Source organism: Bufo bufo, chromosome 7 (genome assembly GCF_905171765.1).
Source record: "Bufo bufo chromosome 7, aBufBuf1.1, whole genome shotgun sequence".
In the NCBI taxonomy this organism is placed as follows: domain Eukaryota; kingdom Metazoa; phylum Chordata; class Amphibia; order Anura; family Bufonidae; genus Bufo; species Bufo bufo.
This window is the reverse complement of record NC_053395.1, coordinates 105,429,226-105,456,518: the sequence shown is the minus strand read 5'-3', so window position 1 is coordinate 105,456,518 and position 27,293 is coordinate 105,429,226. Positions and strand designations below refer to the sequence as shown.

General features: G+C 44.2%; 1 protein-coding gene across 1 annotated transcript in view; it reads right to left on the bottom strand.

Annotated features, from left to right (window-relative positions):
• Positions 1-27,293, bottom strand: part of LOC121007852 (MOB-like protein phocein) — a 203,742-nt gene that overhangs the window by 86,640 nt on the left and 89,809 nt on the right. Inside the window, exons 2-3 of the mRNA XM_040440102.1 lie at positions 21,593-21,655; positions 10,507-10,607 (exon numbers count right to left, since the gene is read on the bottom strand). Coding sequence (XP_040296036.1) covers positions 10,507-10,607; positions 21,593-21,655 — 164 coding nt within the window. The remainder of the gene's footprint in view (positions 1-10,506; positions 10,608-21,592; positions 21,656-27,293) is intronic.

Genomic DNA, 27,293 nt, shown 5'->3' with positions numbered 1-27,293 from the left:
TTCTTAACAGCAGACAAAGAGAAACCAATGTCCAGCCAAAACTGCGGTGGGTTAGTGGAGTGTAACTCCAGAATCTCACTTTTAGACGAGTTTATTTTATATCCTGAGAAGGACCCAAAAAAATTCAGGAACTCTATTAAGGGGCCTAAATGTCGCTGAGGAGTTTCCATGAAAATCAGAAGATCATCAGCATATAAAGCTAGTTTGACCTCTTTCTTACCTATGGTGATGTCCGAGTACAAGTCAGAATCCTCTAAAAATCTAGCTAGAGGCTCGATGGCTAGGTCAAAGAGGAGGGGGGAAAGCGGACAACCCTGTCTAGTCCCTCTCTGAAGGGGAAAAACCTGAGACAAGAAACCTCCCGTATGAATGCGCGCCGCTGGGCTGGAATAGAGACCCTTCAGAAAAGTACGGATATCCCCAAAAATCCTGAATTTATCGAGCACCGCCCCCAGCCAGTCCCAACGCAATGAATCAAAAGCTTTTTCCGCATCTAAAGCCAGCAAAATAGGGGTCGAGGCTGGCTGAGGGCGGCGCCGAACCCAATCCAAGGTCGCCAATACCTTCCTAATGTTGGCCACCCCCGACCTCCCTTTAATGAAACCAACTTGGGAAGGACCTACCAGGGCAGGCATTAATAGGCTCAGTCTGTCAGCCAATATTTTAGTCAAGATCTTGAGATCCTGGTTAATGAGCGAGATTGGGCGGTACGAGCCTGGATCTTGTGGGTCCTTATTAGGTTTAAGTATCAATTTAATGTGGACAACATTCACATGAGCAGGAAAACTACCTGTGTGCAGTAGGTGGTTAAAATAATCCGTTAGCGTGGGGGCAAGATTTTCTTGTAGCATTTTACAAAATTCCCCTGAGAATCCGTCAGGGCCTGGCGCCTTTCCGTTATGTAAGGAACGTATTATATGCAGTACTTCCTCAGCAGTTATCTCCGCATTCAAAGATCCCTGTTGTTCCTCAGTCAGGGAAGGCAATTTGACGTCTGATAGAAAACGCTCGCCCTTTTCAGGGTCTTCTGGGGTGTCGCTGTAAAGACGCTCATAGTATTTCCCCAGCAAATCATTTATCAACTTAGGATTTGTTTGGACCACTCCCCCCTCCCCTTTCAGAGCTGTGATGACTGTAGGAGCCCTTCTGCCCCGTGCTAAGTTAGCCAACATTTTGCCTGACTTATTCCCAAATCTGAACAGATCCGTCTGGAACTTTGGCCTATACATTGCCTCCCTTTTATCTACCCATACTTCAAAGGTATTTCTAGCTGCAATCCAAGCCTCCTTGTATTGAGTGGTAGCCACCCGAAGGAATTGAATGTATGCCTGTCTGAGGGCCGAGCTAGCCTCCTGATATTGTTTTGCGACCACCTTGCGTATATTACTGACATAACTGAGAATTCGACCCCTCAGGACCGCTTTAGCAGTCTCCCAATGGGTCGAAACATCTGATGCATCCCGGGGATTGTCTCCTTGAAACTCCCACAACCAACCTTGCAGAGTATCTTTAAAGTTGTCATCTTTGGCCAGAAAAGAAGGAAAGTGCCACAGAAAATCTGTTCCTCTAGGGTAAGTATCCTGCAGGGAAATGGAGATAGGTGAGTGGTCAGAAATAAGTAAGTCATGAATTTCAGCGGAGACCACCCTAGATGACATATGCAAGGGAAGGAAGAGGTAGTCAATACGAGACCATACATTATGTGCGTGCGAAAAATGTGTGTATTCCCTGTCATCAGGATGTAGAGATCGCCAGGTATCATATAATCCTGTAGAGGCTAAAAGGGGAGGTAGAACTTTGTCAGAGAGCCTTTGTGTTCTGACCATCCCCTCATCCCTCTTCCGGTCTTCCAGAACAGATGCGACTGAGTTAAAATCACCACCCACAATTCTATTGTGAGTTCCATCCATATGCAGTCTGTTCTCCAGAAGAGCGTAAAAGGGGGCGTTATCATCATTTGGGGCATATACATTATGGATACTATAAGAAATCCCTCCAATCTCTACTAATAACCTATGCCATCTGCCCTCACTGTCATGAGATTCTGATAGTATTTTTCCTGAGAAATTTCTATGCAGTAATGTGAGTACTCCAGCTTTGCCTTCTCTGACCGAGGATCCGTATACAGAACCTACCCAGAATTTTTTCATTCGAAAGAAATCTTTATCTTCCAAGTGCGTCTCTTGTAGGAGAACCACATCAGGTTGAAGACGCTTCAGGTGACGCAAAATCTTTGACCACTTCTGCGGGGAGCGTAAACCCTTGACATTCCAGGAGATGATTTTCATTTCAGCTCTGGTATGCACGGATCCCCGGACAGAGAAAGCCAAGGGAGAGGGGAGGAGGGAAGGAAAAAGGAGGGAGGGAAAGAGAACAAAAAGCAAAAAAGACAAAAACCAATATAAGTATAACCAAATAACACTGCCTAGGTGTGTGGCAGCAGACAATAATCCGCTAGACCGGGTACGGCTAGATGGTGTCAGCCGTCACTAAATCTAGTTATAGACTTTCCTTTTTTCCGCCATGGCAGAGCTCTCACATACCTGGCCTAAACAATGGCAATCTGTACGACTGAAAAATAAAGGCCCTAACATGGAGCATAAAGCAGAATAACAATACATCCCTAATCTGGAACGGCTGAGCAGCACTAACAAATACTACCCCTCAGGGATGAGTCCCAACCACATTTTGAATTGAGGAGTATCAACGCCCTCTTCTGGAGGGCCTTTCTGGGCCATTTCGCGAACGGTCATTCCCTCGGCGAACAGCTGGTTCCAATGAGTCCTTCAAAGTAGGCCGCTGAGGAGAGAGGGGGACATCATGCGGCTCTGAATCCATAATCTCATCTAAGGCCTCTTCTGCCTCAGAAGGGGATCTAAAGGTAATAGTCCCTCCGTGTGCTCTGTGAATCTTTAGAACTGCCGGGAAAAGAAGCTGAAATCTGATGTCTCTTTGGTAAAGTGCAGTGCAGACTGGGCTGAAAGCCTTGCGTTTTTTCGCCACCTCAGCCGAGAAATCCTCAAACAATAAGATTTTGTGGCCCCTGATGGTTATCTGATGCCGTCTCTTACGAAAACTGCGAAGTAGAGCCACCTTATCATTGAAGTCCAGCAATTTAAAAATAACTTGGCGAGGCCTTCCATCCCCACCACGGAGAGACTCCGTATTAGAGTCCCTAGTGGCGCCTCTTTCCGGGCCAATCCTGTGGGCCCGCTCCACCCGACAGAAAAATTTTAAGCCCAGGGCCTCAGGCAATTCTTTCTCACAAATATCCAAAAGGTCCGGCTGTTTAATGGACTCAGGCAGACCAACCACCCTCAGGTTGTTGCGGCGTGACCTGTTTTCAAGGTCATCAACTTTAAACCGCAGGTACTCCAGGGCATGCTGTTGGGATTTCAAAACAGATTCAGTGTCCCCTGCTTGCTGCTGCAAGGAACGCAGCTCTTTCTCTAGGGCCCCCACTTGTATGCTGGTCTGATTTACTTCTTCCCTCAGGGAGTTAAAAGAGGCCAGTATTGTCGTTTCCAGGGTTTTCTGGATATCTGGCATTATACGCATTGCCACTTCAATGGCTAGCTGTTTATAGTCCAATGGGACCGAGCCACCCAAAGGGGACCCCTCACCCCGAGTACTTTGAGAGCCCTCCTCCCTGAATATCAGTGGCTGAGTGTCTGCCATTTTTGCCACGCTCTGTGAGGCTGCTAGCTGCGCACCTGTAATCTTCTGCCCGCTCCGGAGGAGATATCTTTCCATCAGCTCCTCGATGCAGGTAAGTGGTGTCAGTCGGACGTCTTTCAGGGCTGAAAAGCAGTTCCCTGCGCTGCAAAATGAAAACGGTGATCGGCGATATGCAGGAGCTCTGTGCACTGCGTCCTCACATGACGGTGCCGGAACCGGAAGTCCTGAACTGAGCTCTTTAAAGAGAACCTGTCATCAACTTTATGCTGACTTCACTGAGGGCAGCATAAAATAGTGACAGAAATGCTGATTTCAGCGGTGTGTCCCTCATGAGCTAAAAGTAAGTGTTTGCTGAGAACCAGCATCATATTCATTGCAGTACAGGCCTTAAGAATAGTCAAATCTACACGAGAGTCATGGTTATTCATAATCTCCTGCTCTCCCATCCATATGCTGATTGGCAGTTCTCTTCTAGAAAGAAAGGGAGAAAACTAGGTCGAAGCCTGTCAATCATCAGCAGGTGGGCAGGGAGAGCAGGAATTCATGAATAACCATGACTCTTCTCAGGTGGTTGTGACCCTTTTCCAGGCCCAGTCTGCAATGATTGTCATGTTGGTTCTTGGCAACCACTTACTTTTAACTTTTAAATGACAAACCGCTGAAATCAACTCACCTGTCTCTACTTTATTCTGCCGTCAGTATGGGCAGCATAAAGTTGATGACAGGTTCCCTTTAAGCACTCTTGGGTGTAATCCATCTGGACCCGGAGCCTTGTTCACATTTACCTTATTTAACTTATATTGGACCATATCTACAGTTAGCCAATTGAGTATATTACTGGATGTACTAACAGCCCCAGGCCAATTTTTGCAAATCTGACGTCACTTTTTGTGGTAATGACTTTGGAAAGCTTTTTCTTATCCAAACCATTCTGAGATTGTTTTCTTGTGACGCATTGTACTTCAGGTTAGTGATAAATTTGTGTCAATATGTTTTACTTTTTTATTTTTAATAAATAAAATAAATTGGAGAAAATTTAGAAAAAAAAATAACCATTTTCTAAATATGAATTTCTCTGCTTTTATGGCAGATAGTGATAAATCACACAATAGTTATTACTTTACATATTCCATGTGTCATTAAAAATTTGTTTAGAACGGCTTAGAACTTTAGAAGCAATTTTTCTACATTTTCAAGAAAATTTCCAAACACATTTTTTTAAGCACCAATTCAGTTATAAAGTGATGTTGAGGGGCTTACATAATGGAAACTACTCATAAATGACCGCATTTTATAAAAGACACCCCTCAGATTATTCAAAACTGATGTTACAAATTTTGTTAACCCTTGAGGTGTATCACAAGAATTAAAGGAAAATGGAGGTGGCATTTGAAAATTATTTTTTTTGTAGACTTTTTTTTTGTTAATCAATTTTTCTTGCAACACAGCAAGGGTCAACAGCAAAATAAACCTCAATATATATTACTCTGATTCTTCAGTTTACAGAAATACCCCATATGTGGTAGTAAACTGCTGTAGGGGCACATGGCAGTGGTCAGAAGGAAAGGAGCGTCATAAGGTTTTTGAAGGATAGGAGATTCTGGTCAGGCGCAAATCACTGGTAGAGTTGGTCTTATGTAAATAAACCTTTTTTATTGCATAAATACCATAGATATGTACAAAGAACAACGCGTTTCGGGGCTCCAAATGTCCCCTTCATCAGGTTATTAGGTAAATTACCTAATAACCCGATAAAGGGGACATTTGGAGCCCCGAAACGCGTTCTTTGTACATATCTATGGTATTTATGCAATAAAGAAGATTTTTACATAAGACCAACTCTACCAGTGATTTGCGCCTGACCAGAATCTCCTATCCTACAAGCATCCTTCGGGGGATTGGGCACCCAATCCCAAAGAACCTTCTTCTACGGCTGCATTCCTGGATCTAAAGGGTATATATCTAAAGGGTACATATCCCTACAAGTCTACTATAGGAGTTGTGCCTATCTAAACTAAACACAACTAAAATAGGTGAGCACCTTTTCTCTCTAAACAATTAACTTTGTATTGAGCGTATTACCCTATTGTGCGCCCCCCACCCCTCTTGTCTATTCATTCCCCTTGTGAGTGGAATTTAGATTCTCCCGTGGTTTCCAAAAATAAGGTTTTTGAAGGCAGATTTTGCTAGAATGGTTTTTAAACACCATTATGTATTTGAAGAGACCCTGACGTACCCCTACAGTGGAAACACTCAAAAAGTTACCCCATTTTGGAAACTACACCCCTCAAAGAATATATTAAAGGGGTGTAACTGAACACTTTGACCCCATAAGCGTTTTACAGAATTTAGAAACAGCTGTGAAAATGAAAAGTTTCATTTCTTCCGATAAAATGTCTTAGCCCCAAATTATTCATTTTCACAAGGAGTAACAGGAGAAAAAGCACCCCATAATTTGTTACCCATTTTCTCCTGAATACAGCAACACCCCATATGTGGTGGTAAACTGCTGTGGGGGCACATGGCAGGACTCAGAAAGGAAGGAGAGCTATATGGCTTTTGCAGCACAGATTTTGATATATTTGTTTATGGGTGCCATTGGTTTTTATTTTTTGAGTGATTATCTTGTGGGGGTTCATTTTTTTGCGGGATGGGGTAACATTTTTCATTGGTACCATTTTGGAGTATATATGACTTTTTGGTCCCTAGACATTATGCATTTTGGAAGACTGTAAAAATGACTGTTCTCTCAGTTTTTATTTATTTTTACAGCATTCACATCATGTGATATTTTTATAGAGCAGGATGTTACGGATGCGGCGATAAAAATAAAAATAGACAAATTGGGTAAGTTTTAAACAGTAAAAGCATTTTTGAATAATTTTTAATAACTATGGGAAAAGGGTGTTTTTTTTGTTTTTTTTTACTTGAAACTTATTTTATTATGTAAAACAACATTTTATTTTTTATTTTATTTAATTTTTTTGTCCCACTATGGGACTTCAACTTTTGGGGGTCCGATATCCTGTACAACGCATTACAATACATCTGTATTGTAATGCATTGGCTGCAAGTGTAGTACAGCTTGTTTGCCTGTGAGACCCAGGGGGCTGGGTCTCACAGGCTTTCATGGAAGGCCTTCCCAGCCATTGGGTCCCCGTCACCGCAGTGCGGGGACCCTCCACAGGGTTAATGCACCAGCATCGGTGTATTCACCGATGGCGGAGCATACAGCAGGGGCACAGCTATCAGGAACAGGTGGAACCCTGCCGCTGATCAGGCGGTGCAGCTCCTGCACCCACCAAACCAGCCTGCCGTATTGGTACCATTTTTGGGTACATATGATTTTTTGATCAGTCAATATTACACTTTTTCGGGCAAGGTGACCAAAAGAGATGGTTGTTCATTTTATTTTATTTTTTTACAGCATTCACCTTAGGTGTAGATCATGTGATATTTTTATACAGTAGGTTGTATATCATATATAATAGGAGACAGCATGCCAGAGAATTCATATCATTGCTTTTTTATTTGATTCTTGTTTTTCAACACCAGTGGTAAAAAGTGCATTTCAGTGCACGCCATACAAGCATAACAGCTAAACATCTAGACAGCTTGAAAAAGGGCTCCCACTAAAGAGCTTGAAATGTTGCACTGATGAATATATTGCAATGAAATGCACTTTTTACCACTGGTGTTAAAAAACAAGAATCAAATACCGTATTTTTCACCCTCTAAGATGTACCGGCCCCATAAGGTTTTAGAGGAGGACAATAAGAAAAACAAATAAAAAAATGTTCATTACACCTCAGGTCAGACCACCAATGTTAATCAGACCTAAGCTGACAGCCCCAATCAGACCTCCAGTGTTAAAAAGACCCCAATCAGACCTCTAATAAGAGCCCCATGCCTTTCATCAGCCTTCATGCCTCTCATCACCCCCCATGCCTCTCATCTGCCCCCATATCAGCCCCTATGCCTCTCATCAGCCCCCATATATCAGTCCTTATGCCTCTTATTAGCCTCCATAATTATCTGCCTTATGCCTCTTATTAGCCCCCATTATCAGCCTTATGCCTCTTATTAGCCCCCATTAATCAGCCTTATGCCCCTTCTTAGCCCCCATTATCAGCCTTATGCCTCTTATTAGCCCCCAATATGCCTCTCATCGCCCCCATTGCCTCAGCCCCAAGCAGCCTTATGTTTTATAAAATAAAAAAACACTTACCTCTCTTGCTCCTGGACGCCACTGCACCTCACTGCCCAAGATCTGCTTCCTCCTGCTGTCGGCTGTGCTGTGAACTGGCGCGCACAGCGTGAGGTCACAGAGAGCCCTCACGCTGTGCGCAGCCTTCACAGCCGACAGCTGATGACCAGGAAGCGGTGAGTACAGAGCCTTCACCGCTTCCTGGTCCTCCGGTACTAAGGAGCGCTTCCATAATGGAAGCGCTCATTAGTATTCCCCCCCATAAGACGCAGGGGTATTTTTCCACCAAATGCGTATCTGGCATGCTGTCTCCTATTATATACGATATAAAAGTATTATCAGCCTTTCTGGTGGGGGGAGACCAACCCAGGTGACGTGCACCCACGGAAGACTCTGAAGTGCTGTGGCCAACACTCTGTACACAAATTTATACAGTAGGTTGTTATGGACGCGATGATACCCAATTTGTCTTTTTTATATTTATTTTGGTTTTACACAATAAAAGCATTTTTGAAAGAAAAATCATGTTTGTGTGTCTCCATTTTCTGAAAGCCACACATATATCAATTTTTTATTTTTTTTCCAGAAAACAGTTTGCTTGCTAGAGCTTTTAGCCACTTTCTTGCCTTAGTTAGGACCTGCAAACTGAATGAATAGGTTTTTATCATTTCTTCAGGATTTAGTGACCTGAATATAATGAAGAACAGCCCTTCTCACATCCAGATTATGGAACTGTTTTTCTTCTGGCAGAAGATATGGCCACCAAAAAAACAGTTTCAACTGTTTCAACTTAATGGACAATTTTTCTATCGGTTCAAAATGACAAAACAAACTTATTTTTGTGCTTTAACCCCTTAACCCATTACGCCGTATATAAACTGAGTTATGTGTCTGTGTGTTTTTGGAGCAAGCCAGCACCATACACGGCGGGCGCTGGCTGTATGATATAGCTAAGAACCCGCCCACACTGACAGGAAGCGGTGATCGTTCCGCCCGTCATTTAACCTCTCAGGTACCGCGAACAACACTGATCGCAGCACCTGTGAGTGAAGGCAGAGGAATGGGGCTCCCTCTTCCTACCAATTAGAACCCCAGCAGTGAAATCACGGGGTCCTATTTGTTGCCATGGCAGCCTAGACGCTACTGAAGCGCTCCAGTCCTGCCATTGCATTCTCCATGCTGAGCTATGTAAAAATCCTAATCCTTAAACAATTCATCCTGTATACTTTTTGTTCCTTTATTCAATACCCATAATACTCCTAATGGCCTTAATATGTTCATCAATGTCATCACAGGAAAAATACATTTTGTTGTCTTCATCTGAGGATGAATTTGCAGCCATTTGTTTGCCCTCTTCTCTGTCATCAACATCAGATATGAAAGAGGAGGAATCCAAGTCGGACACTACAACATGTTTGGTTTTTGCCTTGGCTACACGTCCCAAAGTTGGGTGAGCTGATATGGAGGAATTAATCATTTTTCACCATAGATTTAATATCCTGCATAAGTGAGAGAGACTCATCTTCTACTTAGTGATGCATTCTTGGCATAGAGGCTTTTTAGGAGAGTCTAGTAATTTTTCTCCCTCAAAGCAAAAAATTTGCTAAATTAAAATTCTTCACCATAACAAGAATACCAGTCCAGCTATAATCATATAAAAGAGAACACACTCACAACCACTGGAACTGCTCTCTGGTCCACCACATCAATGCCGATGCTTGAACCCTCCATCATGCCTCTTGGTTCATCCCCTGCATCCTTCTTTCAGATTTATATTAAATAGGCATATTACTTGCTGACCTACAGATGCGCACCATACTCCATGACCATGCCTTCCTGCCGGGTCCAGATGTGATTTCTCCATAGCAATTCTGAGAAGCCCCGGCTTCCAGATGTATCTTGTGTAAAATCTGGTATGGCGACCAGATCGGATGTCAGACGCCCAGCTCCGGGAGCAGCTCACGCAAATCCCGGAAGTCAGGTTACGCAAGCTAGAAGTGAAAGATGTTAACTTCCGCTGCATTTGGCCACCTACTAGCAACACAGCAGTGTGTCTGTCTCCCGCTGCAAACATCCCCTGATGCCCAGCCTGGTAACAGTCAGAAAAAGGACTCAAATTTGCGCCATAGAGACCTGCCATGTAACAAAAAGAAAATCTTGGGGGTTGAAAAGAAAAAAAGAAAATTGGAAAAATGAAATGACTCCCTGTGTTCCTCCAGCATCACACTGTCAGGAACTTTAGTTATTAACACAGGGGTGCGAATAGAGTTCTATATCTCAGCCCTATGCAAAAAATATCCAGTCTTCTCTGGATTCATCTTGCCTTGTTAAGGACAGGAAAAACGCTGAGGCATAGTAAGAAGGGGAGGGCTTTTTAACTCTGGATGTGTTTTTACAGTCTTTAGTAGGGGAGGAGCAATCTCTCAGGTGTAATACTCAGGTGTGCTGTTTTGGAGATGACTGGGGGAAATAAAAGGTATGTTATATAATTTTCCAAAAACATGCAAATTCCTGTGAGTTTAGCTCATATAATTTTCTCAGCTCATGTTGTAATTTTTGAACTTCACAAGAGTTAAAAAATAAATAAATAAAAGATTTAAACTAAGAAAATAAATACCTACCGAAGATGTTCATACTTCCAAACACCTTCATCCTGACCTTCAGGAGGTTCTAAAATTTTATCAGTGTTGGAACAATCGGTTCTTATATTCTGCTGAATATACTGCAAAATAAATTAAAAATTAAAAAAGCATTAGGGTCACGAAAATTTGAGTGTTTCAATTGAATGAGGTTTTGCAAATTACGTTTCTTCATTTACTACCTGAATCACTGAAAAAGCTCAAGTTATGCATTTCAAAACTCAGATTTTTGGAGATAGAATAAATAGTGGTTTACCATCCTTTTTCTTACATTCAGCATGGGACAATAATTTTTTTGCCCTAATACAGAGCAACTGGTATCTAGTTGATAAAGGATTTTTCATAGCTAACACTGAATAGCATGAGTTAGACTTGATAGACGTAGGTCTTCTTTACAGCCTAAGGCTCTCGTATACAGAGTATTGCTACCTGGCATCGTCGTCTTCCTACGCAACTAGCTTCAAACTCTCTATAAATAGATGTCGTGTGAGAGAAGGATCTGTCTGTTTATACCTGGCTTGTTCATTTTGAACACTGCTGTATAAGTATATTCTAAGATTTATTTAAAACCCTGTTTGCAACTTGGGGGGGGGGGGGGGGGGGGGGAGTATCATAGTATCATGTCCTAAACCTGGAATCTATATGGCTCGAATACAGAAAAAGTTTAATATCTTAAAATGTCAGGCACCAGACAATATCAATAATATTTAAAATCTTCATTGTCTATTTCTAAAGACATTAGTTAAAATTATGGTTCTAGATATAAAGACGACTATAATAACTTAAATGAGTTGTCTGGGCTTTTAATTCTGATAACCTATCCTCAGCATAGGTCATCAATATCAGATTGGCAGGGGTACAACACCCAGCACCCCGCTGATCAGCTGTATGAGGAGACGTCAAGCGCAGTGCGCACATGCCGTCTCCCATCTCTTTCTGCTCTGCTGCTGCTTTGCCATAGACATAGAACCGGTGAGCAGGAAGAGAGAAGGCACGTACGCATACTGCATGCCGTCTCCCCGTACAGCTGATCAGCAGGGGTGCTGGGTGTCAGAACCCCGCCAATCCTATTTTGTTGTCCTATCCTAACATTAACAGTTTGGGGTTGAGGTGGTGTTTCCAAATCCTCTTATGCTCTTGAGCCCAGAGTGAGTAGAAGGGCTGATATTGGCGTATTAAGGATAAGAATGTGTCTGTCACGGCGGGCGTGCACTCAGTATAACAGATAACGCACCAACCAGGCTCTGGGCGAGAGACAGGGGAAGGGTCACCTCCTAGCTAATCCCTGACCTCTTTCCCTGCACTGCTCAGCCCACCTACAGACCTTTAAGGTAGGTATGAGGTGTCCCCGTGCCTGGGTTGACAAAACCCTGAATTCCTTTAGATGGTGAAGTGGGAAATAGGAGCAGCCTGCTCGCACAGAACTTGGATGGGAAAGATGACACAAAACAACCAACTAGAAATAACACTTATCTTCCTGAGCTGGAACAGACAGCCAACCTTCCTTCCTAGCTTCCAAGACCACAATGATGAGTATAATCCGCTCAGGGCACTGGGCTGAGGAGCCATTTAAACTAATGACTCCACCCAGTACACCTGATGAGGGGCGGATCCAGCACGACTCCAAAACAAACACTAAACTCGTGCTGCAATCCTGGCTGACCTCCGCACATCGTCAGAGTGGGGCATGACAGTGTCCTAGTCAAGTAAATAGCCCTTTCTCTATTTTTGCTTTAGTTACAAATTCCTCTGGCATAGAAAGCAAGCCACAATTGTAGTTTATGAAGAGTTAAAATTTTGGAGAGATCAGACATATTACTGGCTGGGAAAACAAGATCTTGATGAATCTGGAAGAGTGTCTAGATTCAAAAAGACCGAAATTATGGGGCACGTTTTAGAGCTTCCGAGCGGTCTTAATTTTAGACCTTTTTCTACGTCTAAAACAGGCAAAGAACGTTATGAATGAGACGTCCGCTTCCCCGCCCATGCCACACCCACAATTTTAGACCTGGCGTAAGCAGTCACAGATAGAGGGGCAGCTAACCGTTGTGCCGCCATCTGCACCTAAAATATGCCTAAAATATGCCTAATTTAGGCCATATGCACACGACCGTTGTTCGGGTCTGCATCCGAGCCGCAGTTTTTGCGGCTAGGGTGCGGACCCATTGACTTCAATGGGGCCGCAAAAGATGCGGACAGCACTCTGTGTGCTGTCTGCATCCGTTGCTCCGTTCCGAGGACCCGCAAAAAATAAATAAAATATAGCATGTCCTATTCTTGTCCGTTTTGCGGACAAGAATAGGCATGTCTACAATGGGCCGCCCGTTCCGCAAATTGCGGAAGGCACACGGGCGCAGGGCCGGCCTTTGGGGTGTGCGGGCTGTGCGGCCGCACAGGGCGCCATAGCAACAGGGGCGCTGGGCGGCCGACAGCTCGCAATGTAATATGCGGCAGGCGAGGCTGCACTTGTGTTCTCCCTCGGGGCGCCCCCTCCATCTCCCCCTCCTCTGTCTGACCTGATTCCTCCTCCCCTGTGTCTGACCTGCCTGCTGCCCCCGACGCTGCCAATAAGAAGAGAGACGGGAGGAGGAGGGGAGGGGCTGCGGCCACTGCGCCACCAATGAAGATAACTGACCTGTAATACAAATACAGGAGGCGGGTGCTGGAATCAAATAGCCGACACCCGACCTATGTGAAAGGGAGCTGCGATCAGCTGCAGTTGAGTTAACCCTTCAGGTGCGGTACCTGAGGGGTTAACTGCCGCTGATCGCAGCTCCCTGTCACAAAGGTCGGGTGTCGGCTATTTGATTCCGGCACCCGCCTCCTGTATTTGTATAAGAAACGTTGGTGGCGCTGTGCGCTGCGCCCACCCCCCCCCCCCCCCCCCAACACCCCAGTAGAAGAAACATTGGTGGCTCAGTGGGAAGTGCCAATGAGGGTTAAAAAATAATTTAAAAAATTAACTCACCTCCTCCAGTTGATCGCGTAGATGCCGGTCTCCTGTTCTTTCTTCAGGACCTGTGGTGACGTCACTGAGCTCATCACATGGTCCATTACCATTGTGATGTATCATGTGATGTATCATGTGATGTATCATGTGATGTATCATGTGATGTATCATGTGATGTATCATGTGATGTATCATGTGATGTATCATGTGATGTATCATGTGATGTATCATGTGATGTATCATGTGATGTATCATGTGATGTATCATGTGATGTATCATGTGATGTATCATGTGATGTATCATGTGATGTATCATGTGATGTATCATGTGATGTATCATGTGATGTATCATGTGATGTATCATGTGATGTATCATGTGATGTATCATGTGATGTATCAAGTGATGTATCAAGTGATGTATCAAGTGATGTATCAAGTGATGTATCAAGTGATGTATCAAGTGATGTATCAAGTGATGTATCATGTGATGTATCATGTGATGTATCATGTGATGTATCATGTGATGTATCATGTGATGTATCATGTGATGTATCATGTGATGAGCACAGTGATGTCACCACAGGTCTTTTGACAGGTCCTGAAGAAAGAACAGGAGACGATCAATTGGAGAAGGTGAGTTAATTTTTTTTTATTTTTTAACCCTCATTGGCACTGCCCACTGCGCCACCAATGTTTATTATATTGAGGGGGGGGCGCACTGCACCACCAATGTTTATTATAGTGCGCCACCAATGTTTATTATATTGGGGGGGCGCACTGCGCCACCAATGTTTATTATACTGGGGTGTTGGGGGGGCGCACTGCACCACCAATGTTTATTATATTGGGGGGGCGCACTGTGCCAATGTTTATTATATTGGGGGGGCGCACTGTGCCAATGTTTATTATATTGGGGGGCCCACTGCGCCACCAATATTTATTATACTGGGGTGTTGGGGGGGTGCACTGCGCCACCAATGTTTATTATACTGGGGTGTTGGGGGGGGCGCACTGCGCCACCAATGTTTATTATATATGGGGGGCGCACTGCGCCACCAATGTTTATTATACTGGGGTGTTGGGGGGGCGCACTGCACCACCAATGTTTATTATATTGGGGGGGCGCACTGCGCCACCAATGTTTATTATACTGGGGTGTTGGGGGGGGCGCACTGCGCCACCAATGTTTATCATACTGGGGTGATGGGGGGGCGCACTGCGCCACCAATGTTTATTATATTGACCTTCTACCAAGCCTTCTGTATTAAAGAATGCTATTATTTTCCCTTATAACCATGTTATAAGGGAAAATAATACAGTGAATAGACTTTCATCCTAGCAACCGTGCGTGAAAATCGCACCGCATCCGCACTTGCTTCCGATTTTCACGCAGCTCCATTAACTTCTATGGGGCGTGCGTTGCGTGAAAAACGCACAACATAGAGCATGCTGCGATTTTCACGCAATGCACAAGTGATGCGTGAAAATCACTGCTCATGTGCACAGCCCCATAGAAGTGAATGGGTCCGGATTTAGTGTGGGGGCATTCCGGTATTTTGAATGCCAGATCTGGCACTAATACATTCCTATGGGGAAAAATGCTGGATCCGGCATTCAGCCAAATCTTCAGATAAAACTGTAACATGCTAAGGTTTTATCTTTTGCCTGATCAGTCAAAATGACTGAACTGAAGACAGCCTGATGCATCCTGAACGGATTACTCTCCATTCAGAATGCATGGGGATATGCCTGATCAGTTCTTTTCTGGTATAGAGCCCCTAGGATGGAACTCAGCGCCGGAAATGAAAAACGCTAGTGTGAAAGTACCCTAAAATATTACGTTTAAATCCCCCTTTCCCAATCTTACATATAAAATATATAAACAATAAATAAACATATTACATAGCGCTGTCCAAACTATTAAATTATTAAAAAATATCTCCTATGCGGTGAGCATTCGCCATTTTTTAGTCATCTTGCCACCCCAAAAAATAGGATAGGACTGTTCTATTATGGGCCGAATGTTTCATAAAATGCGAAATACACGCGGCTTTTTTTGGTGTTTTTTTTTTTTTTTGCGCGGTATTGAGTATCGCAATACTTTTTAATGGTGACGAAAGCGAATCAAAATTTTGGTATCAAAACAACCCTACGCCGATCTGATCGGCGTAGCGTTGTCACGATACCAAAATTTTGATTCCGTTTCGATTTGGCGACTAAAAATTTGATTTGGCTCCTAAATTTTCAGTTCAGGAGCCAATGGCTACTAGGTATTTTTTTTAGTCTGGAGCACTGTGAGCGCTTCCATTGTGGAAGCGAAGCGCTCATCTCCATAGTGATCTGTTTGTATCGCCGTCCTCAGGACAAACAGAAGGCTGCGGAGGAGCAGGGCAGGGAGGTGTGTCCCTTTCCTGTTACTCTGATAGGCTGCCGGCACTACTAGGCCGGCAGCCTATCAGAGGCCGGAAGGGCGGCGCGATCTGCCTGAGCCGTACAGCGCTGGAAGGCCGGAAGAGGCCTGCATCGCATTGCTCTAAAGAGGTAAGTATAAGTGTTAATAATTTTTTTTTTATATATATACACACAATACTTTGTTTTACTGGCACATTATTGGGGGGGGGCTATTACTGGCACTTGATTGGGGGGCTATTACTGCCACTTGATTGGGGGGCTATTACTGGCACTTGATTGGGGGGGCTATTACTGGCACATGATTGGGGGGGCTATTACTGGCACATGATTGGGGGGGCTAGTACTGGCACATGATTGGGGGGCTATTACTGGCACACGATTGGGGGGGCTGCTATTACTGGCACACGATTGGGGGGGCTGTTATTACTGGCACATGATTGGGGGGGCTGTTATTACTGGCACATGATTGGGGGGGCTATTACTGGCTGATGAGAGGCACTGGGGGGCTGATGAGAGGCACTGGGGGGCTGATGAGAGGCACTGGGGGGCTGATGAGAGGTCTGATTGGGGGTCATTCATATTGGGGTCTGAGCTGAGGTGTGATCTGAGGTCTTATTAACATTGGGGATCTTATTGGGGCTGTTAGCTGAGGTCTGATTAACATTGGGGGTCTGATTGGTGGTCTGACCTGAGGTGTAATGAAAAATATTTTTCTCTTATTGTGCCCACTTCCAGCCCGGAGCCGAGCTGCCCAGAGCACTGATCCGGAGCAGCTTGGAGAAAAAGGCCTCACAGTCTCCCACACTCCTTCTGCCCGGCCAAGCCAGTCAGCACCCCTGAGGCCAAGCCAGCCAGCACCCCTGAGGCCAAGCCAGCCAGCACCCCTGAGTCTTCAGAACTGTAAGTGTGTGTGGGAATGGGGGGGGGCGTTCACACACACACACACTTAAAATGTAACGATATAAACAACTCGCAGTTTACTGAATAAGAATATACTCGGCGAGCAAAAATGCTGTCCCCCCCCAGATTTTTGGGGGTTCCTACACCCATGCTGGCACGTCTGCACCATTTCACAGTTCACACTGGCCAATCAGCTTTTCGCAGCGCAAAGATCCTGCTGCTGATTGACCAGTGTGTAGGACTGGAGCAGCAGGCGCTCCGCTCACATCCCGCTTGTTCCTGTGTCACTTACCACGTCAAGGTCTGCCGACTACAGCCCGCCCCAGCCCAGACAGACTGAAGGACTGCTCCGGAGACTGTCGAACCGGACTATAAGGTAAGTTACCTTATAGTAATTTACATGCACTAGAAAACTGATCCATACCCTGTCCAATTTAGCAAAGTGGCAAGATTGAGCAAAAAGTCACAATTGTTTGAGCAAAACAAAAGCTTGTGCAAAAATGTGTGGCTTCTTAGTGCCACAATTCTGGTGCAGGGGGAATGATAAATCTTCCCATTGTGTTTTCTAGCACCTTCTGAACTATGTTATAGGCACAGGTGCTAACATTGTTGTGCCCATGGTGGGAAAAGTAGGGTAAATTAATGATGGCACACCAGGGCCAGTGTAAAGTTATACTTCCCTACCTCGTGAGATTTCCCTACTCTCGTCACTTCCGGTCGCACCAGACATGACGTGAGGAGGTGTTCAGCACCGCGCAGGCGCACAACGACGGGTTAGGGAAATTTCACAGCAGAGTGCGCATGCGCTGGGAGCCTCGCCGGCGGTTAGGGTAGGGAAAAATTATGGGCCAGTGCACAGGTGCGGTGATCGGATGGATGTTCTCAGCTGGATTTTCCTTTTTCTTGTTCACATTTATTGTTGAACAAGAAAAAGGAAAATCAGGGTGGGGAGGGGGCTCACTTAAAATGACACAGGGGGATCAAAATGGTACAGGAGAATCAGAGGGGGGGGGGGGGTTACTATAGCATTTTGGTACCCCCTTCTGATCCTCCTGTGTCATTTTGATTCCCCCCTCTGATCACCCTGTGTCAATTTAAATGATCCCCCACCCCACCCTGATCACCCAGTGTCATTTTAATTACCGTTTTTAGTCTCTCCCCCCCCCCCCATCTTCACCAGACATCCCACACCTTCTATCAGATATTCCCCCCCCTACCTGTCACCCCGTCCCCTGTGTGTCCGTGCCAGCCAAGTTGTGAGACTCCGTCAGGGCAGAGCGAGCAGAAGGCGGCAGCTTGTCCTGGCGGCAGCGCGGGCTCTCTGATTTAAAAAGACCTCGCACCGCCTGCGCTGCGGCCAATCAGTGAGCTCCTTACATTCTGGGGTGGCTTGCTTTATAATCGGGGAGGCATTATGTTCGGCGGATGCTTTATAAATCGGGGAGGCATTATGTTCGGCGGATGCTTTATAATCAGGGAGGCCTTATTTTCGGGGGATTCTTTATTATCAGGGAGGCCTTATTTTCGGGGGATGCTTTATTATCGGGGGGATGCCTTATATTACAGCGATAGGCAAAAGTAGAGGTAGGTCTTATTTTCGGGGGATGTCTTATTTTCGGGGTTAACACGGTAGTTATTTTTTTCATGTTCTACTACTTTTAGGCTACTTTCACACTAGCGTTAATATTGTCCGGTATTGAGATCCGTCATATGGTCTCAATACCGGAAAAAAACGCTTCCGTTTTGTCCCCATTCATTGTCAAAAGGGACAAAACGTAACGGAACGCTCCAAAATGCATTCCATTCTCATACTGGAGAGCAAACGATTTGCTTTCTGTCCTGGAATGCAGAGCAAGACCGATCCAATGTAAGTCAATGGGGACGGATCCGTTTTCTGACACAATAGAAAACTTATCCGTCCCCCATTGACTTTCAATAGGGTTCATAACGGATCCGTCTTGGCTGTTAAAGATAATACACTGCTCAAAAAAATAAAGGGAACACTTAAACAACACAATGTAACTCCAAGTCAATCACACTTCTGTGAAATCAAACTGTCCACTTAGGAAGCAACACTGAGTGACAATCAATTTCACATGCTGTTGTGCAAATGGGATAGACAACAGGTGGAAATTATAGGCAATTAGCAAGACACCCCCAATAAAGAAGTGGTTCTGCAGGTGGTAACCACAGACCACTTCTCAGTTCCTATGCTTCCTGGCTGATGTTTTGGTCACTTTTGAATGCTGGCGGTGCTTTCACTCTAGTGGTAGCATGAGACTGAGTCTACAACCCACACAAGTGGCTCAGGTAGTGCAGCTTATCCAGGATGGCACATAAATGCGAGCTGTGGCAAGAAGGTTTGCTGTGTCTGTCAGCGTGGAGGCGCTACCAGGAGACAGGCCAGTACATCAGGAGACGTGGAGGAGGCCGTAGGAGGTCAACAACCCAGCAGCAGGACCGTTACCTCTGCCTTTGTGCAAGGAGGAACAGGAGGAGCACTGCCAGAGCCCTGCAAAATTACTTACAGCAGGCCACAAATGTGCATGTGTCTGCTCAAACGGTCAGAAACAGACTCCATGAGGGTGATATGAGGGCCCGACGTCCACAGATGGGGGTTGTGCTTACAGCCCAACACCGTGCAGGACGTTTTGCATTTGCCAGAGAACACCAAGATTCGCAAATTCGCCACTGGCGCCCTGTGCTCTTCACAGATGAAAGCGGGTTCACACTGAGCACATGTGACAGATGTGACAGAGTCTGGAGACGCCGTGGAGAACGTTCTGCTGCCTGCAACATCCTCCAGCATGACATCTGGGACATCATGTCTCGCTCTATCCACCAATGTCACGGTGCACCACAGGCTGTCCAGGAGTTGGCAGATGCTTTAGTCCAGGTGTGGGAGGAGATCCCTCAGGAGACCGTCCGCCACCTCATCAGGAGCATGCACAGGCGTTGTAGGGAGGTCATACAGGCACGTGGAGGCCACACACACTACTGAGCCTCATTTTGACTTGTTTTAAAGGACATTACATCAAAGTTGGATCAGCCTGTAGTGTTTTTCCACTTTAATTTTGAGTGTGACTCCAAATCCAGACCTCCATGGGTTAAAAAATTTGTTTTCCATTTTTTTATTTTTGTGTGATTTTGTTGTCAGCACATTCAATTTACATTTTCTTTTCTAATTTTTTTTTTTTTTTTACAATTTTAACTTTTTTTTCCACACTTTTTTTTTTTTTATCAAGTACCACTTGAATCTTGAAGATCCAGTGGGGCTGATGGCTGTATTATACTTTGCAATGCTCTTGCATTGCAAAGTATAATACTATCAGTTTTAGGCCTCATGCACACGGCTGTTGTGCATTCGTTCCATGCATTGGGGACCACAATGCACAGGCAACGTCCGTGCGGCGGCCAGGATGGATCAAGACCCATTCAAGTTCTATTTTTTTTTGCAAAGGCACGGCCAGAAACCCCACGGAAGCACTCTGTAGTGCTTCAGATCCATGCTTCCGTTCCGCATCTCTGTTATTGCGGACCCATTCAAGTGAATGGGTCCGCATCCGTGCGGAGTGCACACGGGCCGGTGCCCGTGTATAGCGGACCAGCCGTATGCAGGCCGCAATACAGCCACGCAACAGCCGTGTGCATGAGGCCTTACACTGATAGATGGCAACACTGGACGCCTTTGCACAACAGCACGATGGTAGAGAGGGAGCCCCCTCCCTCTGTTAACCCCTTGGATGCTGCTGACTGTGGCATCTAAGGGGTTGCAGAATACATACAGCTGACACTCGCTTCTGATAACGGCGGCTCAGGAACGGAGCCGCCGTCATCACATACAGCAGGGGGACAGCAACGGAGGGGGTACAGCCAGCACGGAGGGCGCACAAATGGGGCACAGAAGAGGCACCGCTGGACACATCAGGGGGCATAGATTGGTGTACGAATCAGCTGATGCCCGAGTGCAGATCAGAGCCTGAAACTGGCATTTTTACACTGCCATGATCCAATTGGTTAGTCTGCACAACCTAACCAAATCGGATCGATCACTGGCAAGGGACCGCTCTAATTGGTCCCTTGCCGGCATTACTGCACTCTGCACTGTCCGTGACAGCAGCAGAAGCTTTAATCCAAGCTGCCATAATGTTTATGTAAGTGCTATCTGCACGGGCTATGTGCAGATAGCACATATATAGCCGTATTGCAGTTGTGAAGGGCTTAAGGAGTATCAGAATAATTACAACTTATAATTATTAATTTTCCAGATACTCCTCAGTGGCTGTGTTAGATATATCACCTGGCTCCCTTATATACAGACCAAGGTTACTTACAAAATTTTAAAAGGATCAAATATTACGTTTTGTAAATGTCTTCATAATATAGTCAGTACGGATAAAATACTAATAACTAATGTTTCTATAATGTAAGTATTGTACATAAATATTTTTTTTATAAAAATTCATCAAGAAATAAAAATAGAAATATGAATGGAGGGCTTCTCCCCAGGATACATCGCAGTACTGGTACCCCACAAACATGGTCAATATAATAAACCAAATAATTAAAATATTAAAAATTAAGACCAGAGTCAAGAAAATCTTCAAATATTTCACACAAGTGCTTAGCACTTACCATATTTTCCACCCCATAAGACGCATCTGTGCTCTGTGTAAACCTGCCATTACTTGATCAATAAATAATAAAATTTAAAAAAAAGTGTGTGTCTCCTACAATGTGAAATGCCATCAGCATCCAAAAACATGTAATATGTTTATTAGACCACTATTTACCAATCTTGCCTTACCTGTTGAACAGCCAGTGTACTGTCCATTTCCTCAAAAGATTCATCTGGCCAGTTGTAGAAATCCTAGAAACAAAATAATGTAAAATAAAATATTAAAAAAACACACAAAAAGAGAGAAGTATGTTCTAGGTTTAGATTCTTTAGATTTAGATTTCTTGAATTAACACAACACCATATTCCTTGATAACTTACATGTACTATACAAATTAAAGAAACCTGCTGCTCCCTTTCACCAGCCATTACAGGTTATAAAGAAGCTAAACATTCTTCAATATAGCAATATAGCATAAAATAATGATGAAAGGGACAGCTATCTTTCTAAATTTGCTGTTAGAAATAGCATTGAAGAATAATCAACTTCTGATATTGATGACCTATCCTCAGGATAGGTCATCAATACTAACAGCTTGGACAACCCCTTTCATTTAAAGTCAAAAACAAAATACTGTCCTTCTGTATCAGACAACTCAAGTGATTAAGCCTCCGAACAGATAAGTATAGTGCTGAAGTTAGAGGAAGATGATATCTGCAGGACAATGCACATAATAGTATGTGTGGAATTGGGATAACAGCTCTTGTGTTCTCTTGAAAGGACTAGAGTAGATACATATGCCCACAGAAGTTAAAGGGGTTGTCCCACTTCAGCAAATGGCATTTATCATGTACACAAAGTTGATACAAGGCACTTACTAATGAATTGTCCATATTGCCTCCTTTGATTCATTTCTCTATCACATTATACACTGCTTTTATCCATGGGTTATGATCATCCTGCAATCCAGCAGCAGTGGCCGTACTTGCGCACTATAGGAGAAAGCTTTTTCCTACAGTGTGCAAGCAAGACCAATCCAACAGGAATGCAGGGTAGTCATAACCCATGAATACAGACAGTGTATAATGTGATTACCTATTGATTAGTGATGATCTATCCTTTAGATAGATCATCAGCATCTGATTGGCAGGACACCCGCTGATCGAGAATGCAGTGTCGCTCGCAGTAACGGGGCAGAGTCACGCCGAAGCCAGTGAAATAGCAGTGAAGTTACTATGCCTGAGGGAAACAGCGAGAAGGCTGCGGCGCTACTGATAGCACCACTGCCTTCTCAAATAGCTGATCTGCGGGGTTCCCAGGTGTCTGACCCCCACCAAAAGGATAGATCATAAGTAATGAAAAGGCATCAAACTCATTTAACTTTGTATACATGATAAATGCCATTTGTTCAAGTAAAACAAGCACTTTTAAAAATGAAATTAAAACTTTGGCAGCCCTTGCAAATGTTCTAAAATAGAAAGAAAAAGAAAATAAATTTTTATGGGTAGAACTGGGCAATTTGGCCTAAATTTTAATTTTGATTATTTTCTATACTTCTAGTCTATTCTCCAAGTATCTTATTTTTAACTGCTGAACAAGCTAGTCAATGCCAATACAGTTGTTTACAGCTTGTTTGTTTTTTATGTATTTGTTCATAGAATAGGAAATACAATTGAATTCTAATATACAGTGCATACACTCCTCAATACTGAAATTGCAACACAAAGAAGAGAAAGTCATGGAATTATGGAAATCACAGGATCTATAGACATGTTAATGTCTGGAAAATTATTTAAAAAATGGAAACTAATAGGGGTCATTTACCGAACTGGTGTAAAGTAGAACTAGCTTAGTTGCCCATAGCAACCAGATTCCACCTTTCATTTTTGACAGCTCATTTGGAAAATAAAAGGTGGAATCTGATAGGTTGCTATGGGCAACTAAGCCAGTTCTACTTTACACCAGTTTGATAAATGACTCCATAAGTTTTTAAAACATTAATTTATTCAGTGTTGGGTATGACCACCACAAGCAGAAATACACTCACTTAAATGCCTTGGCATGTTATCAAACAAGGTGATTAAGGGTTGTCTGGGTAATGTTCTGCCAGCTCCTTTTGCTATTGCCAACCAATAACACCTAAGATGTGCTTGATGGGAGACAAGTCCAGAGACCCTGCAAGCCATGAAGGCCTGCAGGCTGCTCATAGTAGCACGAGCAACATAGGGCCCGGCATAACCATGTTGACAAAAGGTTCTTGGGACACTTTGGAGAAATGGCGTACGACCAAATCTGTGTAACATCAAGCTGTTAGTGAACCTGAAATGAAAACTAGAGAAGAACGGCTACCATACATTATGCCACTTCACAACATAATCCCAGGAGTGGGGCCAGTGTGACTTTCCCTTGTGAAGGCCTCTACACCGTGTTGCCCACGTGGTCACCAGACGAATTTCCAGCTGTCATTGCGTCCAAGACGAAAGCAGAACTCATCACTTAAGAGGATAAACCTCAATTCCAGCCTCCACTGACATCCTGCTGTGCATCATGATAGTCTTTGAGAGCAGTGTCATGGGGTCAATGGTACACCTTGTGCACACACTTTGATGGTTTCTGTAGACACAGTCACCCATTCTTATAATAAGACGATCAGTCCATGGAGAGGTTCACCTCTATGCACTGCTTTCTGTTATTCCAGTTAGTCACTGTCTCCCAAACGCCAAGACACACAGGGTGTGGCCGAATGCCGATGCAGTCGGACATGTAAGCCCTAAGCTCCACTCCATAGTGCTATAAAAATAGTATACACCCCAACTCACAATGTGGAAGAAAATAGTTGGGGAGGTCCCCAGAACTGGTACGAAGGCTCCAGGAGCCCAGTACTCTCAAACTTCGGACTCCTACCTACACTGCAGCGCAGACCACGAGGCATCCAAGATGGAGCCGCTCTGATCTGGTATATAGTGGCCAGAATGTCTAGAGGATGATCATTCACCATGGCTGCTAGTTCAGGAGCCCGCCTTGACGCTAGACTCACATCTGGGGGCCTTCAGATAGATGGGTCCCAGCAGTCACTTTCTAGCAAAGACTCTCACCTGTACACTTCAGCTTGTGTACACCACGATACCCCAGTGAATGTACTGCACTAGCACCTTGAAGATGCACCCATACCTTTTTCTTTGGGTGATTCTGTCTCCCAGGTTAGCTCCCCTACTGTCTCCACCATTAGAAAATTGCCTCAGGTCTGTGAGGCCTAGTAAACCTCTGGAGGGTCACCCCTTATCACAATCTGTACTCCCCAATCAGCAGGTCTTGATGTCTCACTGATTTTGCACTCCCGTTCCCCATAAGAGCACTGGTCAACATTCTCTTTGGACTCTAATGGTTCTAAGCTCTCCCAATGTACCCCCACTTAACTGGTGGTCCCATATATAACAACTGTCCACGAAGCAGGACTTTAGGGCCCTCATCTCAGAAGTAACAGATGCCTTTAAGGAAGAATTAGTCGCAGTAAGCCAAGATGTACAAAATGTGGGCCTCAGACTTAATCAACTGGAAGAAGATCATGCTTCTTGATCAGCGATTAGTTCTCTTCCAGCACAAACATCTTCTCATACCCACCAACTATGTGACCTATAAAGCCATGTTGAAAAGCTGGACAATAGAGACTGTCAACATAACACAGGGACGCAAGAGAAGATGTCCGCTCTATCTTTCTTACCATCTTTAAACACTATTTTGAACTGTCCTCTGAGCCACCCTATTCTGATAGACAGTGCCCATAGAGGGAGCACCAAGAGACGTGCTATGTGAATGACTTCAGTCTAAAAGAGGAGATTATGGATAAACCGCATTCTGTACAACACCTGGATAATCCTCCAGAAGGAGAGTTCTAAAACCTCTACTAGATTCTTCTCCGTAAACATATGATGCCTTGTAGATAGGATTTCCTCTTCAGCCTTTCTGAAGTCGAAACCCCTTCCTCCGATCCCGTGGACTTGGACCTCTGTAGGATCCCATAAGAGACATCTGCGACCTTCTACTGCTGAGTGTTGACAGTGTCTTTTACTTGGGCGGTTTGCTAATAAGGATGCTACTTTAGTTTGAGGTTGTTCTAATTTTTTCTCTTTCTTCCCTAAGCAGGAATATGTTTCCTTGGGGTGTATACTCCTTGTTCCATTTTTCTTTCTATGGAGTCCTGGAGGGAGGACTCTGGTTTTCTGTCCTGGTTGCATGACTTCCACTAGTATTCCCACTAGGAGTCCTTTTTACTCTGTTCAGCTGACACAGATTAGCTGTTTGTTTGTTTATTTGTTTCTTTTCACCCCATTTTTGCAACTGGTTTCCACAGACATAAAGGGCATTAGTATTACCATGCCTTTAACCCGTACAATACCAGTGCCGTATATGTAGGACACTGGGAAATGAGTTTCAAATCCCAGTGCTGTACAGCAACGGCGCGCTGATCAGGCGGGTGCAGGAGCTGATAGCCAGACCCCTGCTGTATGCGCCGGCATTTGTGATAACACAGATGCAGGCGCATTAAGCCTCGCAATACCACGGTGAGCGCTGACCGTGGCTTGTGTGGGGACCCGATGGCTGGGAAGGCAGCCCAATGCCTTCCATGTAAGCCTGTGAGATCCAGTCTGGATCTCACAGACAAGCAGGCTGAAGTGTATTACACTGGTAATACACTTACAGCCAATGCATTACAATACACATGTATTCTAATGCATTGTACAGGGGATCAGACCCCCAAAAGTTAAAGTCCCAGAGTAGGTCAAAAAATTAAGTTAAAGTTAAGTTTTAAAACTAAAATTTTTTTATTGTGTAAGTAAAAAAAAAAAAAAAAAAAAAACTCCTTTTCCCAAAATTTAATTAAAAAAATAAATTAAAATGTAGACAGTTCCTACATATCGAAAGACTAAAAAAAAAAAATCATGTGAATGCCGTAAAAAATAAAAACAGTAACAAAAAAAGCCATTTTCTGGTCACCTTGCCTCAAAGTGTAATACCAAGTGATCAAAAAGAAGTAGGTAGCCCAAAATGGTACCAAACAAACAGTCATCTCATCCCGCAAAAAATGTCCAAAATCTAAAAAAAATATATGGCAACACAAAAACAGATTTTATTTTGCTAAAAAAATGCTTTTACGGTGTAAAAAATAAAAATAGACGTATTGGGTACCGCCGCATCCGTAACAACCTGTTCTAATATATCACATGATATACCCCCTCAAGTGAATGCTGTAAGGAAAAAAGTGATCAAAAAGTCATATGTACCCCAAAATTGTACCAGTCATCTCATATCGCAAAAAAACGAACTCCCACATAAGACTATCACAAAAAAAATAAAATAAATCCAAGCCATCAAAATCTGCGCTGTAAAAGCCAAATGGCACTCCTTCCCTTCTGAATCCAGCCATGTGCTCCACAGCAGTTTACCACCACATATTGCGTGTTGCCGTATTCAGGAGAAAATGCGTAACATATTATGGGGTGCTTCTTCTCCTGTTACTCCTTGTGAAGATGAAAAATTTGGGGCTAAAGCAACATTTTATTGGAAGAAATGAAACTTCTCATTTTCACAGCCAAGTGTTTCCAAATTCAGTAAAACGCTTAGTCAAAGTGCTCAGTACTAGGGTTGTTGTGATACCCAATCGATACTTTTATCGATACCGGGATTTGACATTTATCAATACTAGGCTGCGCTAATGCAGTCTACTATCAGAGAACATGGAGGTGCGGCACTTGAGGGGTTAACCGCCGCTGATCGCAGCTCCCTGTCAGAGGCAGGGTGTCTGCTACCGTATGTGATTCTGCTGCCGGCACCCACCTTCTGTATTAAAGGTTAATTATCATTGGTGGCGCAGTGCGCCCTCCCTCCCCA